Source organism: Apodemus sylvaticus, chromosome 4 (assembly GCF_947179515.1).
Source record: "Apodemus sylvaticus chromosome 4, mApoSyl1.1, whole genome shotgun sequence".
Classification (NCBI taxonomy): Eukaryota; Metazoa; Chordata; class Mammalia; order Rodentia; family Muridae; genus Apodemus; species Apodemus sylvaticus.
The window spans coordinates 84,349,492-84,364,731 of NC_067475.1; the positions used below are offsets into that span (position 1 = coordinate 84,349,492).

The 15,240-nt window shown below is 41.1% G+C and overlaps 1 protein-coding gene across 1 annotated transcript in view; it reads right to left on the reverse strand.

Annotated features, from left to right (window-relative positions):
* Dchs2 (dachsous cadherin-related 2) overlaps positions 1–15,240 on the reverse strand; it is a 222,381-nt gene that overhangs the window by 91,376 nt on the left and 115,765 nt on the right. The window contains exon 3 of the mRNA XM_052180297.1: positions 5,749–5,980. Coding sequence (XP_052036257.1) covers positions 5,749–5,980 — 232 coding nt within the window. The remainder of the gene's footprint in view (positions 1–5,748; positions 5,981–15,240) is intronic.

Here is a 15,240-nt window from a genome sequence, read left to right on the forward strand (position 1 = left end):
GATTATCTGAGAAGGCTCCCCCTTTCTCAGAAGAAAACAAAACTGGGAAAATGGGGGAGAAGCCATGTAAGGGAGAAACTTGAAGAGGGGTCAAAAGCTGGGGTATAAAGTAAGTAAATAAATAAATCAATAAAAATATATTTAAAAATTATATGAGACATGATCTTAACCACCTTTTCCATATATTGCCTATCTCCACTTTGGGGCATATCACCAGATTCCTTCTAGTTTAATTTTTCCTTTGCTCAGTGAGGCAGTGGATTTGTAAAGAACTTTCCATCTCTGCAATTCTAGGATCTCATACTGAAAGCACTCATGAGAAAACTCTCTGACATGCTTTTGTTTCCTTTCAAAGAAACATTTACTCATTAGGTGCTCGTGATTAATTTCAGAATCTGTCTTGCATGTATAAGAAAAAATATTTATTTGGCATGAGCAGGCTCACGGTCCTTATAAAATGAGGTATGGTATTAATTTATTAAGTACACATAGCAGAGCATCAAATGTTAAGCACAGGAGAGTGGCAATCAGGAAGAATTATGAGAATCATTGCATGGTAAGAAATCTGAGCATAAAACTAACATTAGGAAGGAAAAAAAAGTCTGCTCTGGAAACAAAGAAGAACAGCCCGTGCTACATTACTTATCATCCACACTGAAGTCCCCACAACCCATACAAGAAAAAAATTGCAGTAACACTGGGCGCTGCTGCCCTGAGCTGGCAGGTGGCTACCCATTGGATTACTTATTTTTCTGTAGGTCGAAGCTTAAATTTTGTGTATACTACAACTAAACTTAGTTCAGGCAGCTTGACCCTGTTCCTGTAAGCACTATTGAGAGGCATGCCTGCCTGGGTTAGGCACTGGTGAACCCCACACAGCTAGGGCACTGCCCAGTATATTAAACATTGTGAATGTGTTGTTTTGGTGGTCCTGCTTGCATTTTATGCTTTAAGTAGATCGTGTGTGTGTGTGTGTGTGTGTGTGTGTGTGTGTGTGTGTGTGTGTGTGTGCTTGTGTGTGCACATGTGCTTGTGCTTGTGTGTGCGTATTTAGATCAGAGTTCTACACTGTATGCTTTCCTCTGTAGCTCTCCACCTTAGTTTTTGAGACAATGTCTCTCACTGAACTGGCAGCAGGAAGCTCCCAGGAGCCTTCCCTTTGCATATATAGTCTCATATAAGATTTTAGACACTGAATTTGGTGATTAAATTGCTCTTAGGTGAAAAATATTCAGGTAAAAAAATAATTAGGCAAATAAAATGGAATCACAGCTATTTGGTGGCTATTTTATGCTATGACAAGTACTTCAAAATGGAGGCTGCTGGTTGTGGTAGCACTTGGCAGCTAGGAAAAACATATGCTAAAGAGGCAGAGGCAGGAGGGTTATCACAAGTCGGAGGCAAGGATTTCATGTTGGGTCAGCAAGTTGGCTTTACTGGTAAGGGTGTTTGCAGCCAAACATGAAAGCTTAAGTTCACCACAGTGTGAAGGGAGAGAACTGTGATTTAAAACTTGCTCCATGACCTCCATATGTGGCCATAGACAGACAGACAGACAGACAGACACACACACACACACACACACGCACACACACACACACACTGTAAAAACAGTGTTAAGCAGAATAAAACATCTCTACATGTAATTTATAAATAGAATAAAATACAGGCAAGGAGAGCTATTAATAAATCTACTTCCTGTGTTTCTTCCTCTTGAAACTCAAAACAGAGTGGTCTGCTTCTTACCCACATCAAAGCAAGCCAGTGGACGGAGGACGAGAGCAGAGAAGGCTCCAGTCAGAACCTCTCGCCCGCCTCGTGCCTGAATGCAGTCTACACGAATGGTCTCTGAATGAACAACAAACATAGAAAACCAGAACCAGGACAGGAAGATAAACCCACAAGACAAGACAGCGGCAACACTGACACATCGACTTCCAGTTTCCCTCAAGATAGTTCTTTTCCCAGAAGAGCACAGTAAGTTCTCAAGGTATGCATCTTGGTTGTAGCAGAAACAGATCGACGAGTGATCTCTTCCTTTAGAAAATGCGAACCTCCAACACAAATGACATAAAGCTTTCAAATAGCAGGCCTGGGACAAATAAAAAAGTCATTCAAATAAAGAAGGAATGAATTAAAAGCAATAGAGTGGTGTCCTGCAGAGGTGGTGAGCAGTTTGAGGGCCAGCGACCATATAAGCTGACTCACGGAGCTTCAGGATTTTTACTATATGACTACACTATCTGCCAAGCTATGCAAGAATTCAAGCACCAAAGGGAGAATAATAATCCTGAGTACTGAGACTGCACTGAAAAAAAAAACATTGTAAACAGAAAGGTCTCACCCCTGAAAAGAAATTAATAAAGCCAACAACAAAAGGAAGAGAGAAAAACCGAAGTGTCCACACAGGTTGGGAGTCAAGAAAAAAGAAAAAATGTGGGGTAAAGGGACAGGGTTCCTGGCCATGCCAAGTCACAGAGAGGATTTTAAAACAAGTTTTGTTCCTTACTATTAACGGAAATCCCAGGCAAATCCTTGGGAGGTTGCAGTGATAATTCAAACCACTTTCCAATTATTTCTGTTGTCACTTATTCATTTATTTCACAGAGTGTCTCAGAACTTTTTTTATTACTACTGGCTTTGGTAGAGAGGGCTCTATGGTAAAAGAAAAGTTACTAAAACACAACTCCACAACAGGATAACCATATTTTAGTACTTTGCCTTCTATTCCTTGAGAACATCTGTTGATGGAGCATGTGATATGGCCAGTATGGAAAAACACATACAAAGTCCAAAGTAGAAAATTACTTCTGGGTATATGTCCAATGAAAACAAAATCAGTATACTGAGAAGACACTTGCTCTGTTCTTTGAATGGTGCCATTATCCATAATGGACAGGATATGGAATAGACTAAGGTTCCCATCAGTGCATAGGCTGAGGAAAATGCCATGCATGTACACCAGGCTACTTATCCTTCCAGAGGATATTCTATCACTCACATTAACATGGATATCCTGGAAGACACAGCACTTAGTGAAAAGAACCATACACAAAACACCAATCCTGATCTCACCTTTATGTGGAAGTCAAAAGAATATGTCAACTTGACAGCTGAGAACAGAACAGAAGTTGCCAAGGATGAAACAGGACAAGCTAATAAAATGGGATTTTGTTTCACTCAAGCAGGATGGAATTTCTATCTATTGTACAAGATAATAACTATAACTACTAATAATGTTTAGACCTGGTTGCTTTAAAGCTTTAGTTATGCTGACTACAAAGGACTAGAAGTATTTGGGGTAACATAGGTGGTCACATTTCATAAAGGACATAGACATCGATACACTACTGGTATTCTGAAAACACACACTGGCTTCTTGATTTCACCTTATGAACTTCTGGAACACAGTGGAACAGGTTGGAACTGCCTGTTCCCTGGATAACTTTTTCCCACAGCTAGCAATGACACTGCTCCACTCTCTAAAGGTTAAAACAAAACATTACCAGCCTGCCTGGATCACTCACAATTTGTGATTAAGTACAACCAAATTCCAAATGCTCTTTGCCTGACAAATGTCTTCCACCCAAATGCATAGCCTTCAAACCTGCCAACAACAGTAACCCAAGGCTGCTTCCATTACAAATTTGGTCTTTGCTTAAAAAAAAAAATCCCTCTGATGTGTACCAAGATAATGACCCACATAAAGTACTCTCCATGATTAGTAATGGCATCTGCTACATAGAGGGCGCCAGGGGGAGAGGCACAGGGTTGACCATGGCCCACAGGGACAGAACTTCTCCTGTGATCAGAATGCCTAACAGCTCATTCTTCAAGCTCTTCCGGGGATCTGGGATGGTGGATGTGATGTCTTTTCAAAACAATCCACTCAGTGCTTTTAGATCCCGTCTTCTGATTATGGCTGGCCTATATATTTTTGGCAACATTACTGCCCTACGGGGCCTATGACAGGCAGTTAAGGTCCTCAGTTAAGATGAATTTTGAAAAAGCCTAGATAAGCAGACTAATTTCCTACAAAGTATGTTCCTCTGATCTTGAAAATGTTAAGGGGACCATGTCAGTGAATTATTTTGAACAAGGAAAATTTCGCCTTCTAAAGACCACGGGGCAAACAACTCATCCCCAGATGTTGTGTGTTACATGCCAGAGGGGGCACACCTTACAGACAGGAAGATTGACTGTGTACTGGGGCTGGGTGGAAAGGCAAACTAAGTACACTGTGTGTCCTGTGCAGACAACGACTGGCTTGTCATACCTGTGGTTGTCGCAAATAAGATAATGTACAATGTCTAGCTTGGATTAGGATGTCCTCCTAATAACTAGCTTGTGTATACATATAACACGGTATTAAAATAAAAGTATATTCTGACCACTTCTCAGATCTGGTAAGGAAATGAAAAGGACACCAAAACATCTCGGTTTATAGCCTCATTTTGAAACCAGAATATCTAAATTATCTCCAATGGTACTTGGAATCTTATGTCTTTTATCAAATATTCCAAACACTACTTTGATGATAACAAACATAAGAAAGAATAAGTAATAAGTAATGTCTGAAATACTTAGCTTTCTAGAAAATTCAGATCACTGGGTTCCTTGGCAGATAAAGTTACTGTGTTTTGGGAAATAAAGTGAACTTTAGCTATTATTTCAGAAACAAAGAAAGAAAGGACAACAGGTCTAAAGAAACACCAACACTGACACAAAGAATAGCATATACTGAGTCCTGCTCCAGCACTGGCCTCTCAGTCACTGAAAAGGGGCTAAGTCACCCATAGACAAGATGCTCAAATAGACAGAGGGGGATAAACCCTTGCAAGATAGGCACACCTCGCTGTTTCTGCACATTTACTGTCTTTAGTCTTCATGACAACCTTCCAACACAGGATGATTGGCAGTACTATGAAACTGGGGTCTCTAAAGATTCCTGAGGTCTTGGTGAGCAGAGGTGAGACTCATCCAGGTCATAGCTAACAAAGCACCAGCTCATTTCTTTCTTTTTTTTTTTTTAACCTTTAATAGCAGGATTTATTAGCTTACTTAAGTATGAGAAATTCAGCATGTACCTTTCAATGCCTTTTCTTTCTTTTTTAAATTTATTTTCTATATTCTTTGTTTACATTCTAAAAGCTTTCCCCTTTCCCAGTCCCTCCCCCCCATATGTCCCATAAGTCCTCTTCTCTCCACTCTTCTCTCCATCCATTCTCCTATCTTTCCCCCTCCCTTTTCTCTGTCCTGGTACTCCCCTACAATGCTGGATCAAGCCTTTCCAGGATTAGGGCCCTCTTCTTCTTTCTTCATGGGAATCATTTGATATGCTAATTGTATCTTCAGTATTCAGAGCTTCAGGGCTAATTAATATCCACTTATCAATGATTGCATTCCATGTATATTCTTTTGTGATTGTGTTACCTCGCTTAGGATGATATTTTCCAGTTCCATCCACTTGCCTAAAAAAATCATGAATTTATTGTTTTTAATTGCTGAATAGTACTCCATTGTGTATATATACCACATTTTCTCTATCCATTCCTCCATTGAGGGATATCTGGGTTCTTTCCAGCTTACCAGCTCATTTCAACACACAATGGTGCCCTCTGGATGGTTGAACCTTGCCTCACCCCTACTGTTGACAAAACATCACTATTTCTAATCCTTCTAATTTTGGCTGTTAACTAGTTAAGATGTTTACCAGCAGAGGGCAAGGCTGTCCCCTAGATCACATACCTGTAGTGGAGTCAATGGTGAAGAGAGATGACTGGTCTCCTGGAATGAGTTCATAAGCCACTGTTCCAAATAGTCCAGAATCTCTGTCACTGGCAAGAACGTTGATGACCTCAGTTCCTGGCGGGGTCTGGCCACTGATGCTTGTCACATAGGTTGATGGATTGAAGACAGGATAATTATCATTCACATCATCCACTTCCACCCGGACAAAAGCTTGGGCACTAAGACCACCCTGTGAGATGAACAAGCAGTGATTACAAGTGGGCACTGGAATCTAATATAATTAACAACAATCCCCAAACAGACTTTGAAACAATGTATAGTGTGGTAAGGTGTGGTACCTGTGGGGAGGAGGGAGGGTGTTACTGAGATAAAATTACTAACAATGACCCTAAAACAGACTTCTGAAGCAACAGAACACATATATTCATATAAATATATCTTGGGTTGCTCCTGAGTTATGAACTCCTATACAGTATTATAGTAAGAAAATCTCATTAGGAAATGTGAGGAAGGGCAGCTATGGAAGGGAGCTAGACTTGTGTTATCTAGCCAAACAATGCTTCATAAGCAGGTAAAACCCTTAGTACCCACAAGTTGAAACCCATACCTGGCACCATTATTGGGGCCAAGTACCTGTGGTTAGATTGTCTATAGGTCCTAGAGGAGAAACCTCTACCATTACTTTGCTAAACTAGCATAGCATTAAATTGACTCCTGATGACTTATTGTTACACCCATAGGTCAGTGCATCTAAACCTCATCAAAGAAGCCACTTTTGCAGTAGATTAGCACAGAAAAGCCACACTGGTCAAGCCTCAGAAATGCTTACCTCTACTCTAAATGCATCTATATCACACACACCCCTCCCAAGGCTCAGAGATCACTGTACAAGAGTAGGCAGAAAGATTATCTTAAGAGACAGAGACCATGGATGACTACAACAAAGTGATATTTTACAGACACAACCAAGCATTTAGACATATGAATTCACAGAGGGTGTGACAGTATACATAAAACCGTGTGAGCTCAACCCAGCATGGAGAGGGGACGTGAGCATGGAGCCCCACCCCAGCTATATAGCTATTAATAACTGATAGCTGCTAGGAAAGAAAGAGTAAAAGTACAGGCCCTGGAAGATTGACCATACTTCAGTGAAAGGTTACATATCCAAGGGAACACGGGCAGAACACACTGTACTTAATGGTTTTGGAGTTTGGTTTCTAAGAAGACACAAAGTTGTGTGGATAGGAAAGGGAGAGGAAGGGGTGGGTCTGGGAAGCGTTGGGGTATGTATGTTCAAAATATATTATGTAAAACTCTCAAAGAAATGAGCCTTGTTCCTCTGAGTCTGCGTGGTTCAGGAATTCTGACATTTCCTGGTTTTAGAAAGGTTACACAGTGCATAAAGCAGCAGGAGGTGCATCTCAGACTGTTTATTTCTTGTTGGCTCCATCTAAAACCAAAGGAGAAGGAACAAATAAAATCGAGGAAAATCAACTCCTTGGATTTTCCCTGTTTTGAAGGAAAACATCTGTTCTTGCTTCCCGACACCATTTTCCATTTCTATCTGGCACATTTTGAGACTTTCAGATCTGACAAAAGTCCTTGGAAAGTCAGAGCAGTGTATGGGGAGGAGGATAGATCACTCACTTGTCCTCCCCACCCCACCCCAGGCTCCTTTTCTTCTCTTTACTGCCTTTTTCAGCTATGGAGGAAGACATCAAGAAGAATGAAAAAGGAAGGACAGCTGAGAAGGCTTGGAAAGAGAAACAGGCGATGCAGCCACTCAGGACACATGTGCAGGGGGCAGCCTGAGAAAGGCATCAGACAGATAGCTTAATCATGAATCCAGAAATGGCTCTCACTGCGGTCCCATGTATATCATCCTTAGGGGATTAAAAGGGATTGAGAAATCCATGGTTAGATATAATGTGATTTTCTCATGTTCTGAGTTGAATGAAGTGCCAGACTTCTACCACTTACTGCTTAGAACAGGAGAAACAAAATACCTGGTTAGGACCATAATGAAACCAATATGCATTCATCCACCTGATGCAGAAAGGCCTCCATCACTGGGAAAGCCAGACGACCCAGAGGAGTCATGAGAGGTGTGGAGATGGGACTGCAGACCTGCAAACAGACCATAAGCAGGTAGGAAATATACTTGGCATTTGGCACGGACCCTTCTAGGATTGCCGGTGGCCTGGCTTTGTGGCTTTGCTTCCCCTGTTTTCTCTCCTAATATATTTCTCCCCAAGCTTGATCAGTGTCTTAGGTTGAAAGAAGGATTGAGAAAGCAGGTAAGCAGAATAATGAAAAGAGAGGATACAACGAAAAGAAAATAACACCAGCACCAGAAAACCCTCTATAACAGAGGTCTTGATTCATTGAGGAGCTTCATAATGAAATCCTGTAAAAACAAACACATGGTGGCTGGACAACAGAGGGCTTAAGCTTATGGTCAAAGAACTAGGAATTCTGGAGACAAAGTATGAGTTGTCAATGTCTCATTTGTATCAACTAAGTGAGCACTTACTAAATTCTTCAGGTGGGGAACTTCCTCCTATCATAACCAACTATGAATGCTTTTGATGTATTTCACACGCATTTCTCCTCCTTAGGTTGTTACAATCTCACTTTTCTGATTTCCATGTCTTTTTTCCTACTTCAATAAGAAACCAAGGTACAGAGATGCTCAGGGTCCAGCTCATAGTACAGAAGGCTGTAGATCCATGAACATGGAGTTCATGTATCAGTCTCCATTTTGTCTTGGAGTGAAGTTACAACCTGATGGCTGCAATCATGCTAAGCTGTGGGCCTTCATTCACTCTTCCTGAATCACAGGACTCTTTTTGGGAGAAGCATGTAGGGAAATCAGGATCCCACAGGACAAATCAGGAGGAAAGCTAGCCTAAGCACACTCTATAAGAGCCTGTTGTCCAGCTCATAGAGGCTTCTCATAATACCAGTCAGAAGAGATTCTAAGGTATTACCACTCAGCAGCGTGTCTTAGATTCCTGACAATTGGAAACTGTATTGTCGTAAAGCTTCAAAGTTGAGGGATAACTGTTTACACAGCAACCCGTACCTACCACCCTAATCTCTGTATTCGAGTTCTCAATTTTTATTCCCAACTTCCACAAATAAGTCATGGAGTACTTTAACAAATTTTGATTATTTCATTTGTAAGGTTATGGTAAGAAACACCTGAATAATCTAGCTGAATGTCCATCTCTTCAAGTTACAACGGAGAAAGTACAAACCCTTCTTAAAAGTTCTAAGCTTGAAATCATTTACTGTAGGAGTTTTAGAAGGCTACTGGAGCCAATCAGCACATGTGGAAATTTTTCTTTCATTATTTCTCCTCTGGCAATTGTCTATTTTCTTTTCTCTTTGCTCTTGCATCCTGTGACTATTAAATAGTACAGTATTAATATCTGTCCTTCACAACTCTTGGCTCTACTGAGCTGTGGTTTACTTGTTAGTCAGCTAAGGCAGAACATTCAAGCCTTGATTTCATGCACAAAGGTGATATGAAATGAGTTCCTATCTTACTAAAGGAAGATCAGTACACTGGGCATCACCAAAGCCAAGCAAGGCAACACTCAAGAAATATTTTCAGATTAACTGTGAGGCTGAATAAAATAGAAGCGAGTAGATTTAGAACCCAAGATATGGTAAGCATATAATTGTTCTGATGAAACCAGCTTTCTGAGAGAGGTAGGAAGTAGAAAATGAAGAAAGTTGGAAACTGAAGGAGAAAGAGCTAGTTCAAATCTATTTGCTATGGAATATGGGAAAAGGGAAATGGTTTTCTGAGAGGGTATAAAAAAACTAAAAGGAGTTTGGTTCCAAGAAGAAAGGCCTCTACAGGAAGGGATCTACCATGCTAGAGCAGGCTGGGTGCATGGACCCCGAGCCTCAAAGAGATTTGCTTCTGATGCAAACAGTGTGATTCTTTAACACAGAAGCAGGCAAAGAGCACAAGCTGATAAACAGGTAAGGGAGGAGACTGGATGGCTAGAAGGAGAAAACGTTCCTCTTAAATACCACTGTTTGTTGTTGTTGTTGTTGTTGTTGTTGTTGTTGTTGTTGTTGTTTAAAACAGAAAAAGCAGAGTTTGGACAGAGCTTGGATTTACAAAATAGTTTCTAGGGAAGGGAATTTGTACCAGAGTGACTAATGATATGTAATACTTCAGTGATCTTACCGGGGAAGAATTTCTGTCTGCATTGGAACCACTGAGCCAAGTGACAAGGGAGATAAAAATGCTTATCAGAAGGTAATGCAATTGGAATCAAGATTTCAGAGAAAGTGATGATCCTTGCAAATGAGAAATCAAAGAAGGAGGAGGCTTGTGTTGGGTGGCTCTGCTGAAATCTCAAAAACCTGGTAAGGAACATTGGTTGATGGATTCAGATGCTGAAAGTCCTACAAATGGCCACATGTTTAAAGCTTAGTGTCTGAGGTAATGCTTCTTGCTGTAGTGATTGATAGCTGACTAGCACAGGTACAAAAGTCTTAAGTGATTGGGATTTTAAAACAGCATGAGACAAACAGGGGTCTCTGCACTACATTCTTGAAGCAGGAGCTCCAAGATTGAATTGGTTTTCAATTGAGAAAGGAATACAATGACTTAAAAATTGTCGTGATTTGAATGGGCCCCCATATGTTTGAATATTTGGTCTTCAATTAATGGAACTCTTTGAGAAGGATCGGGAGGCATGTCCTTGTTGGAAGAAGAGTCACTGGTGCTGAGCTTTGAGGTTTCAAAAGCTCATACCACCCCCAGTTAGCTGTCTGACCCTGACACTTGTGGATGAAGATGTGAGCTCTCAGCTACTGATCTAGCACCATGCCTGTTAGTCTGCTGCCAATGCTCTCTGCCATGATGATCATGGACTGTAAGCCTATCAAACCAAGAGCCCAATTTAAATGCTTTTTTATATAAATTGCCTTGGTCATGGTATCATATCACCATTGAATAGTAACTAAGTAACAAATAGAACAATAAGAGAGAAAGGTAGCCATCTAGCCACCTTCAGACTGCAATTACTGCATTTCTTAGCCTTACAGAGTAGGAAGGATCAGTATTCCCCAGCCTATAGGCTATTTTCCATCACAGAGAGAAGATAAAAGAACCAGAGACCAAATGAAGTTTATGAAGAATTTGCTGAGTAACAATAAATGAGTTTGAAAAGAGAAATGGTTAATGGGGTGTTGATTCAAGTTAAAAGTTGAACTGAACAGGTTGGGTGAGAATGTGGTTAATGGCCATGGGAAAGTTTAAGTTTTAGAAGATGAAAACAAAGAAGAATGATGTTAAGACGTATCAGATTCAATCCTTGTAATATATGAATAAATGGCTGGAAGGACATTTTTAGTTTGTCCCCAAAACCTTAACTGGCACACTGTGTAAGGGCTAAGATAAATTAAGCAATAATCAGTGAAAGAGGAGACTAGAATAAGAAACTGCGTATGGGGGTAGAGATATGAAGTTATTTGCACTCACATGCCCCCCCCACACACACACACACGCATGCCCCACACACACACGCATGCACACACACACACACACACACACACACGCATGCACACACACACACACACACATAACAAATAATACACATAACACACTTAGACAACAGGATAATGTAGGCCAGTAGAACAGAAACAAATGCCCCTTTATTCAAAAAGCCTGTGTTTGGGATTCCACCTGCATTATATACACCACGGATGCCAACTTCAACAGCCAGCCTATCATGAAGACACAGCATGGTGAAGAGCTAAGCCAATTTACTCTCTAGAGTGTCTGTCTGTCAAAATCCTTCTTTAAGCCTAAAAGGGGGAGATGGAATAGAATTTTTTTTTATTTTCCATACATACATTTCAGCTATAGAATTCAGGATGTAGCAAAAGTGCGGAAAGAATGATAAACACATACATACCAGAAACTGAGGGCTTTGTGTCTGAAAATGTATCAGAGAAAGAAATGGAACGCTTAGACAGAAGGATAGGATAATTAAATTGTGGAGCTAAATTGTAGACAATAACTTGAATGCCAATCCAATTAAGTGGTTCCATTATATAATTTCATAGCATCCTCTGTGTGTGAGATAAATAGCAGGCACTGCGGCAGCAGGAATAGGATATTTTAGATGTGGTGTCAGTGGGGATGAAGAAGCAACTGGGCTAAGAGTACGTATTGACAGTCATCACAGAGATGAATGGAGCAGGCGCGGGGATGAGCATCTAGTGCACTTCATAAGAGAAATTATTCTATCAATAGATGAAAACCTCTTAGGAACCACCTGCAAATGGATTCTCAGCAATTTTCTGCCAAGGACACTCAGGTCATTTATTACAAAACTAAAGAATCAGAGGGAAAACTACAAATTGTCGGAATGATTCTGAATAGCTGAAGGATGTGTGCCAAGGCTATCTATTCTGTACATAAATTCATTACGGCTGGAATCCCCACAGCTTGAGCCTAAGATACTTTACCTGACTTAATTATCCTGTGAATGCAGTCTAGGTTATTTTTCAGGGGCTACCTATTTTGTCAGTGACAATTTTTATCTCCATCTTTACCAACCTTGTTGATGACCTGGTTTGGAGCAATTTATGCTGCCAGTCAACACTGCCCTGAGTGTTTATGAATGATATAGTGTTCACCCTGTTGGAATTCAGAGCTTATCTATCACAGGACTTCATAAACATTATTCAGTAACACAGGACACAGGCCAATCTGACATATGCACATGTGTCTATCTGCTCACACACATGGGTATATGTATATTATGTATGTATTATATGTGCTCGGACATCCTGGCAGACACATACTGACCGATAGTGCTGAGGGCTGGGGTGACCAAGGCTTTCCCTGATGTTCTGATATGTAAAGAAGAAACTTGTTTCCTTGTCTGAAGCCAGGAACATGCTGGGAAGTAGTGACAATAATAGCCAGGGGCCCTGGGAGCTTTTCCCTGGGGCCCTGATGTGTGGAGAAGGAACACAGATCCTCTTCTAAAGGAGGAATGTGCTTGGCAGGGCTGCTGAGGGCCTGTGGCTGCTCCATGGAGTAGCTGCTCACATCCTAAGAACGCACCCATCAGTCCCAAGGCTGCTCTGTGCTAGGTCTCTGATGCCCACGAGATGTCCTTGTTTCCTGTGCCACGTTCTTCAACTAGCTTCACACTGGCTTCTCCCATTGTGTGAGTGCTTCTGATGACTACACCCCATCTTGCCTCTGGAAATCGGATAGGAGATCTTATACTTCTTAATAAGCTTGCTTACATGAGCCGTCTGATGTACAAGATCTTCTGATCCCAAACAGTCCTGTCTTCTTTATCTTCCCATCTCCTGTCCCTCCCACTTTGGATCCTATCACTGAAAAAGGACAAGCTAGTTCAATCAACCAATGCTGCTGGTTGCCTATACATTCTGAAGCATGCATGAGGAATGTTGTAGACAGTTTCAGCCCTAAGCTGGGTCAAGATATGGAAGCTGTTAGAAGCCTAATAGCTTGGAGGAGCTACTTCCAACCATGTGAAGCTAAAAGGACTTAGAAGGCAGAACTCTGTCCCACATCTTGACCAAGAAGAAATGTATCCTGAGACTATAAATTAGTACTTTTAGGGGATGAATAATTAAATGACAGAGACACGTGTTCATGTCATGAACTCAACATCTACAAAATCGGAAAAGCTATCTGGAATAAAGCTGAACTTTGTGATGGAGCTGTGAGGCATGATGCTCTCTAGGCCGTGGTAATAGCTCAAGGGAATGAACACCCAGTGACCTTTGATGGGATGCATGTGACTCTCATTGTAGACATTTCTATCTATGCAGAGGTTTGGTTCTTTGTCTGGCCACCAACGCCTAGGAGGAAGTCAAATTAACCTTGAAGATCAGAATGGCCACCAGATGAGAGCCTAGGAGACACAAGTAATTATTTTCTGGCCATCCCCACGACAGTACAATGAGCCAGAATTCATTCACATGGGACATGCTATTGACACAGGGGACTGGGCTCATATCCAACCTGGGCTAACAAATGTCTATCACTAGCACCATCAATAATACCTATGAAAGTCACCAGAAGCAAATATTCAGACGACCACCATGTTTCCCGATGTGGTTTCTGCTCTGAGAAAGAAAGCAATTAGTACGTAAAGACAGGTTACCACTTAAGTCTCTCGCTCCATCACCCGGTGTTCTGGCAGCCCTGGCTCTGAGCCATGGGCAACAAATCTTGTATGAAAAGGGAAAGGATCTAGAGGGTGTCTTCTATAGTACCCCATCCTTTTCCGAATGAATAATGAATGTGGGACAGCCACAATCCCCTAGGTCAGAGAAGAAAAGACAAAAGTTAGGCAAGAGGGGAAACAAGAGAAAGAAAAAAATGACCAAAGTTGACAGGCAGCAAGCAAGATGGTTAGGAGACAGCACACTGAAGTCCACTCCTTGGGGGGGGGGGACTATCATGATGGTCACAAAGGATGGGCCATGGCCACCTTTAAACACACATGCTCACCCTTTCAAGGAAAGGGAAAATGAAGATGGCTCTGAACACCAGGTGACAGAGAGACTTAAGTGGCAACCTGTCTTTACCAATAATTGCTGCTTTCTTTCTCAGAGGAGAAACTACATCTGAAAACATGGTGGTCGAATGAATATTTGTTTGCAGTGGCTTCCATGGGTATTGATAGTGCTCATCCATAGGGATAGACATTTGTGAGCCCAGGCTGGATATGAGCCAAGTCCCCTGTGTGAATAGCTTGCTTCATATGAGTGTATTCTGGCTCACTGTACTGTCATGGAAATGGACAGAAAACACTTTCTTGTGTCTCCCAGGCAGCCATCTGGTGGCCACTCTGACCTTCAAGGTTAATTTGACTTCCTCCTAGGCATTGGTGGCCAGACAAAGAACCAAGCATTTGCGTAGAGATAGAAATGTCTACAATGAGTCTCATGCACCCCATCAAAGATCACTGGGTGTCCATGAAACCTGGCTTGAGATGATAGTAAAGATAAGTACATTATAAGTACAAAATAATTACATATTCATATAAAGTAAAAATAAGTGAAGCATAGGAAGATCTCCTTTACATGGGAAATACAGAAATTAGTTCATAAGAGACGGGTCAGATGCTGTTTACAAAAGGTTGAGAGGTATGGGAGGAATGGGGAGATTGACAAGGCTTACTATTGGGGTGCAAGTTAGAGCCGGGCAGAAGAAGGTACCTCTGATGTGCTTTACACAGAGGAGCGGCTGTAGACAATGTTAATCTAGGACATATTTCATAAAGCCAGAACCCAATGTATAAAAATATTAAAATATCTGTTACTTCATTAATATGTATATTTTTATAATTCATGTTTCAGATGTTAAAATACATTTAGTTTGAAAGAGTATTAGTAGAGATGCTATTTGTAATACCCTAAAATAGAGCATCCATTGTGGAACATATAAAATCATGATTCATT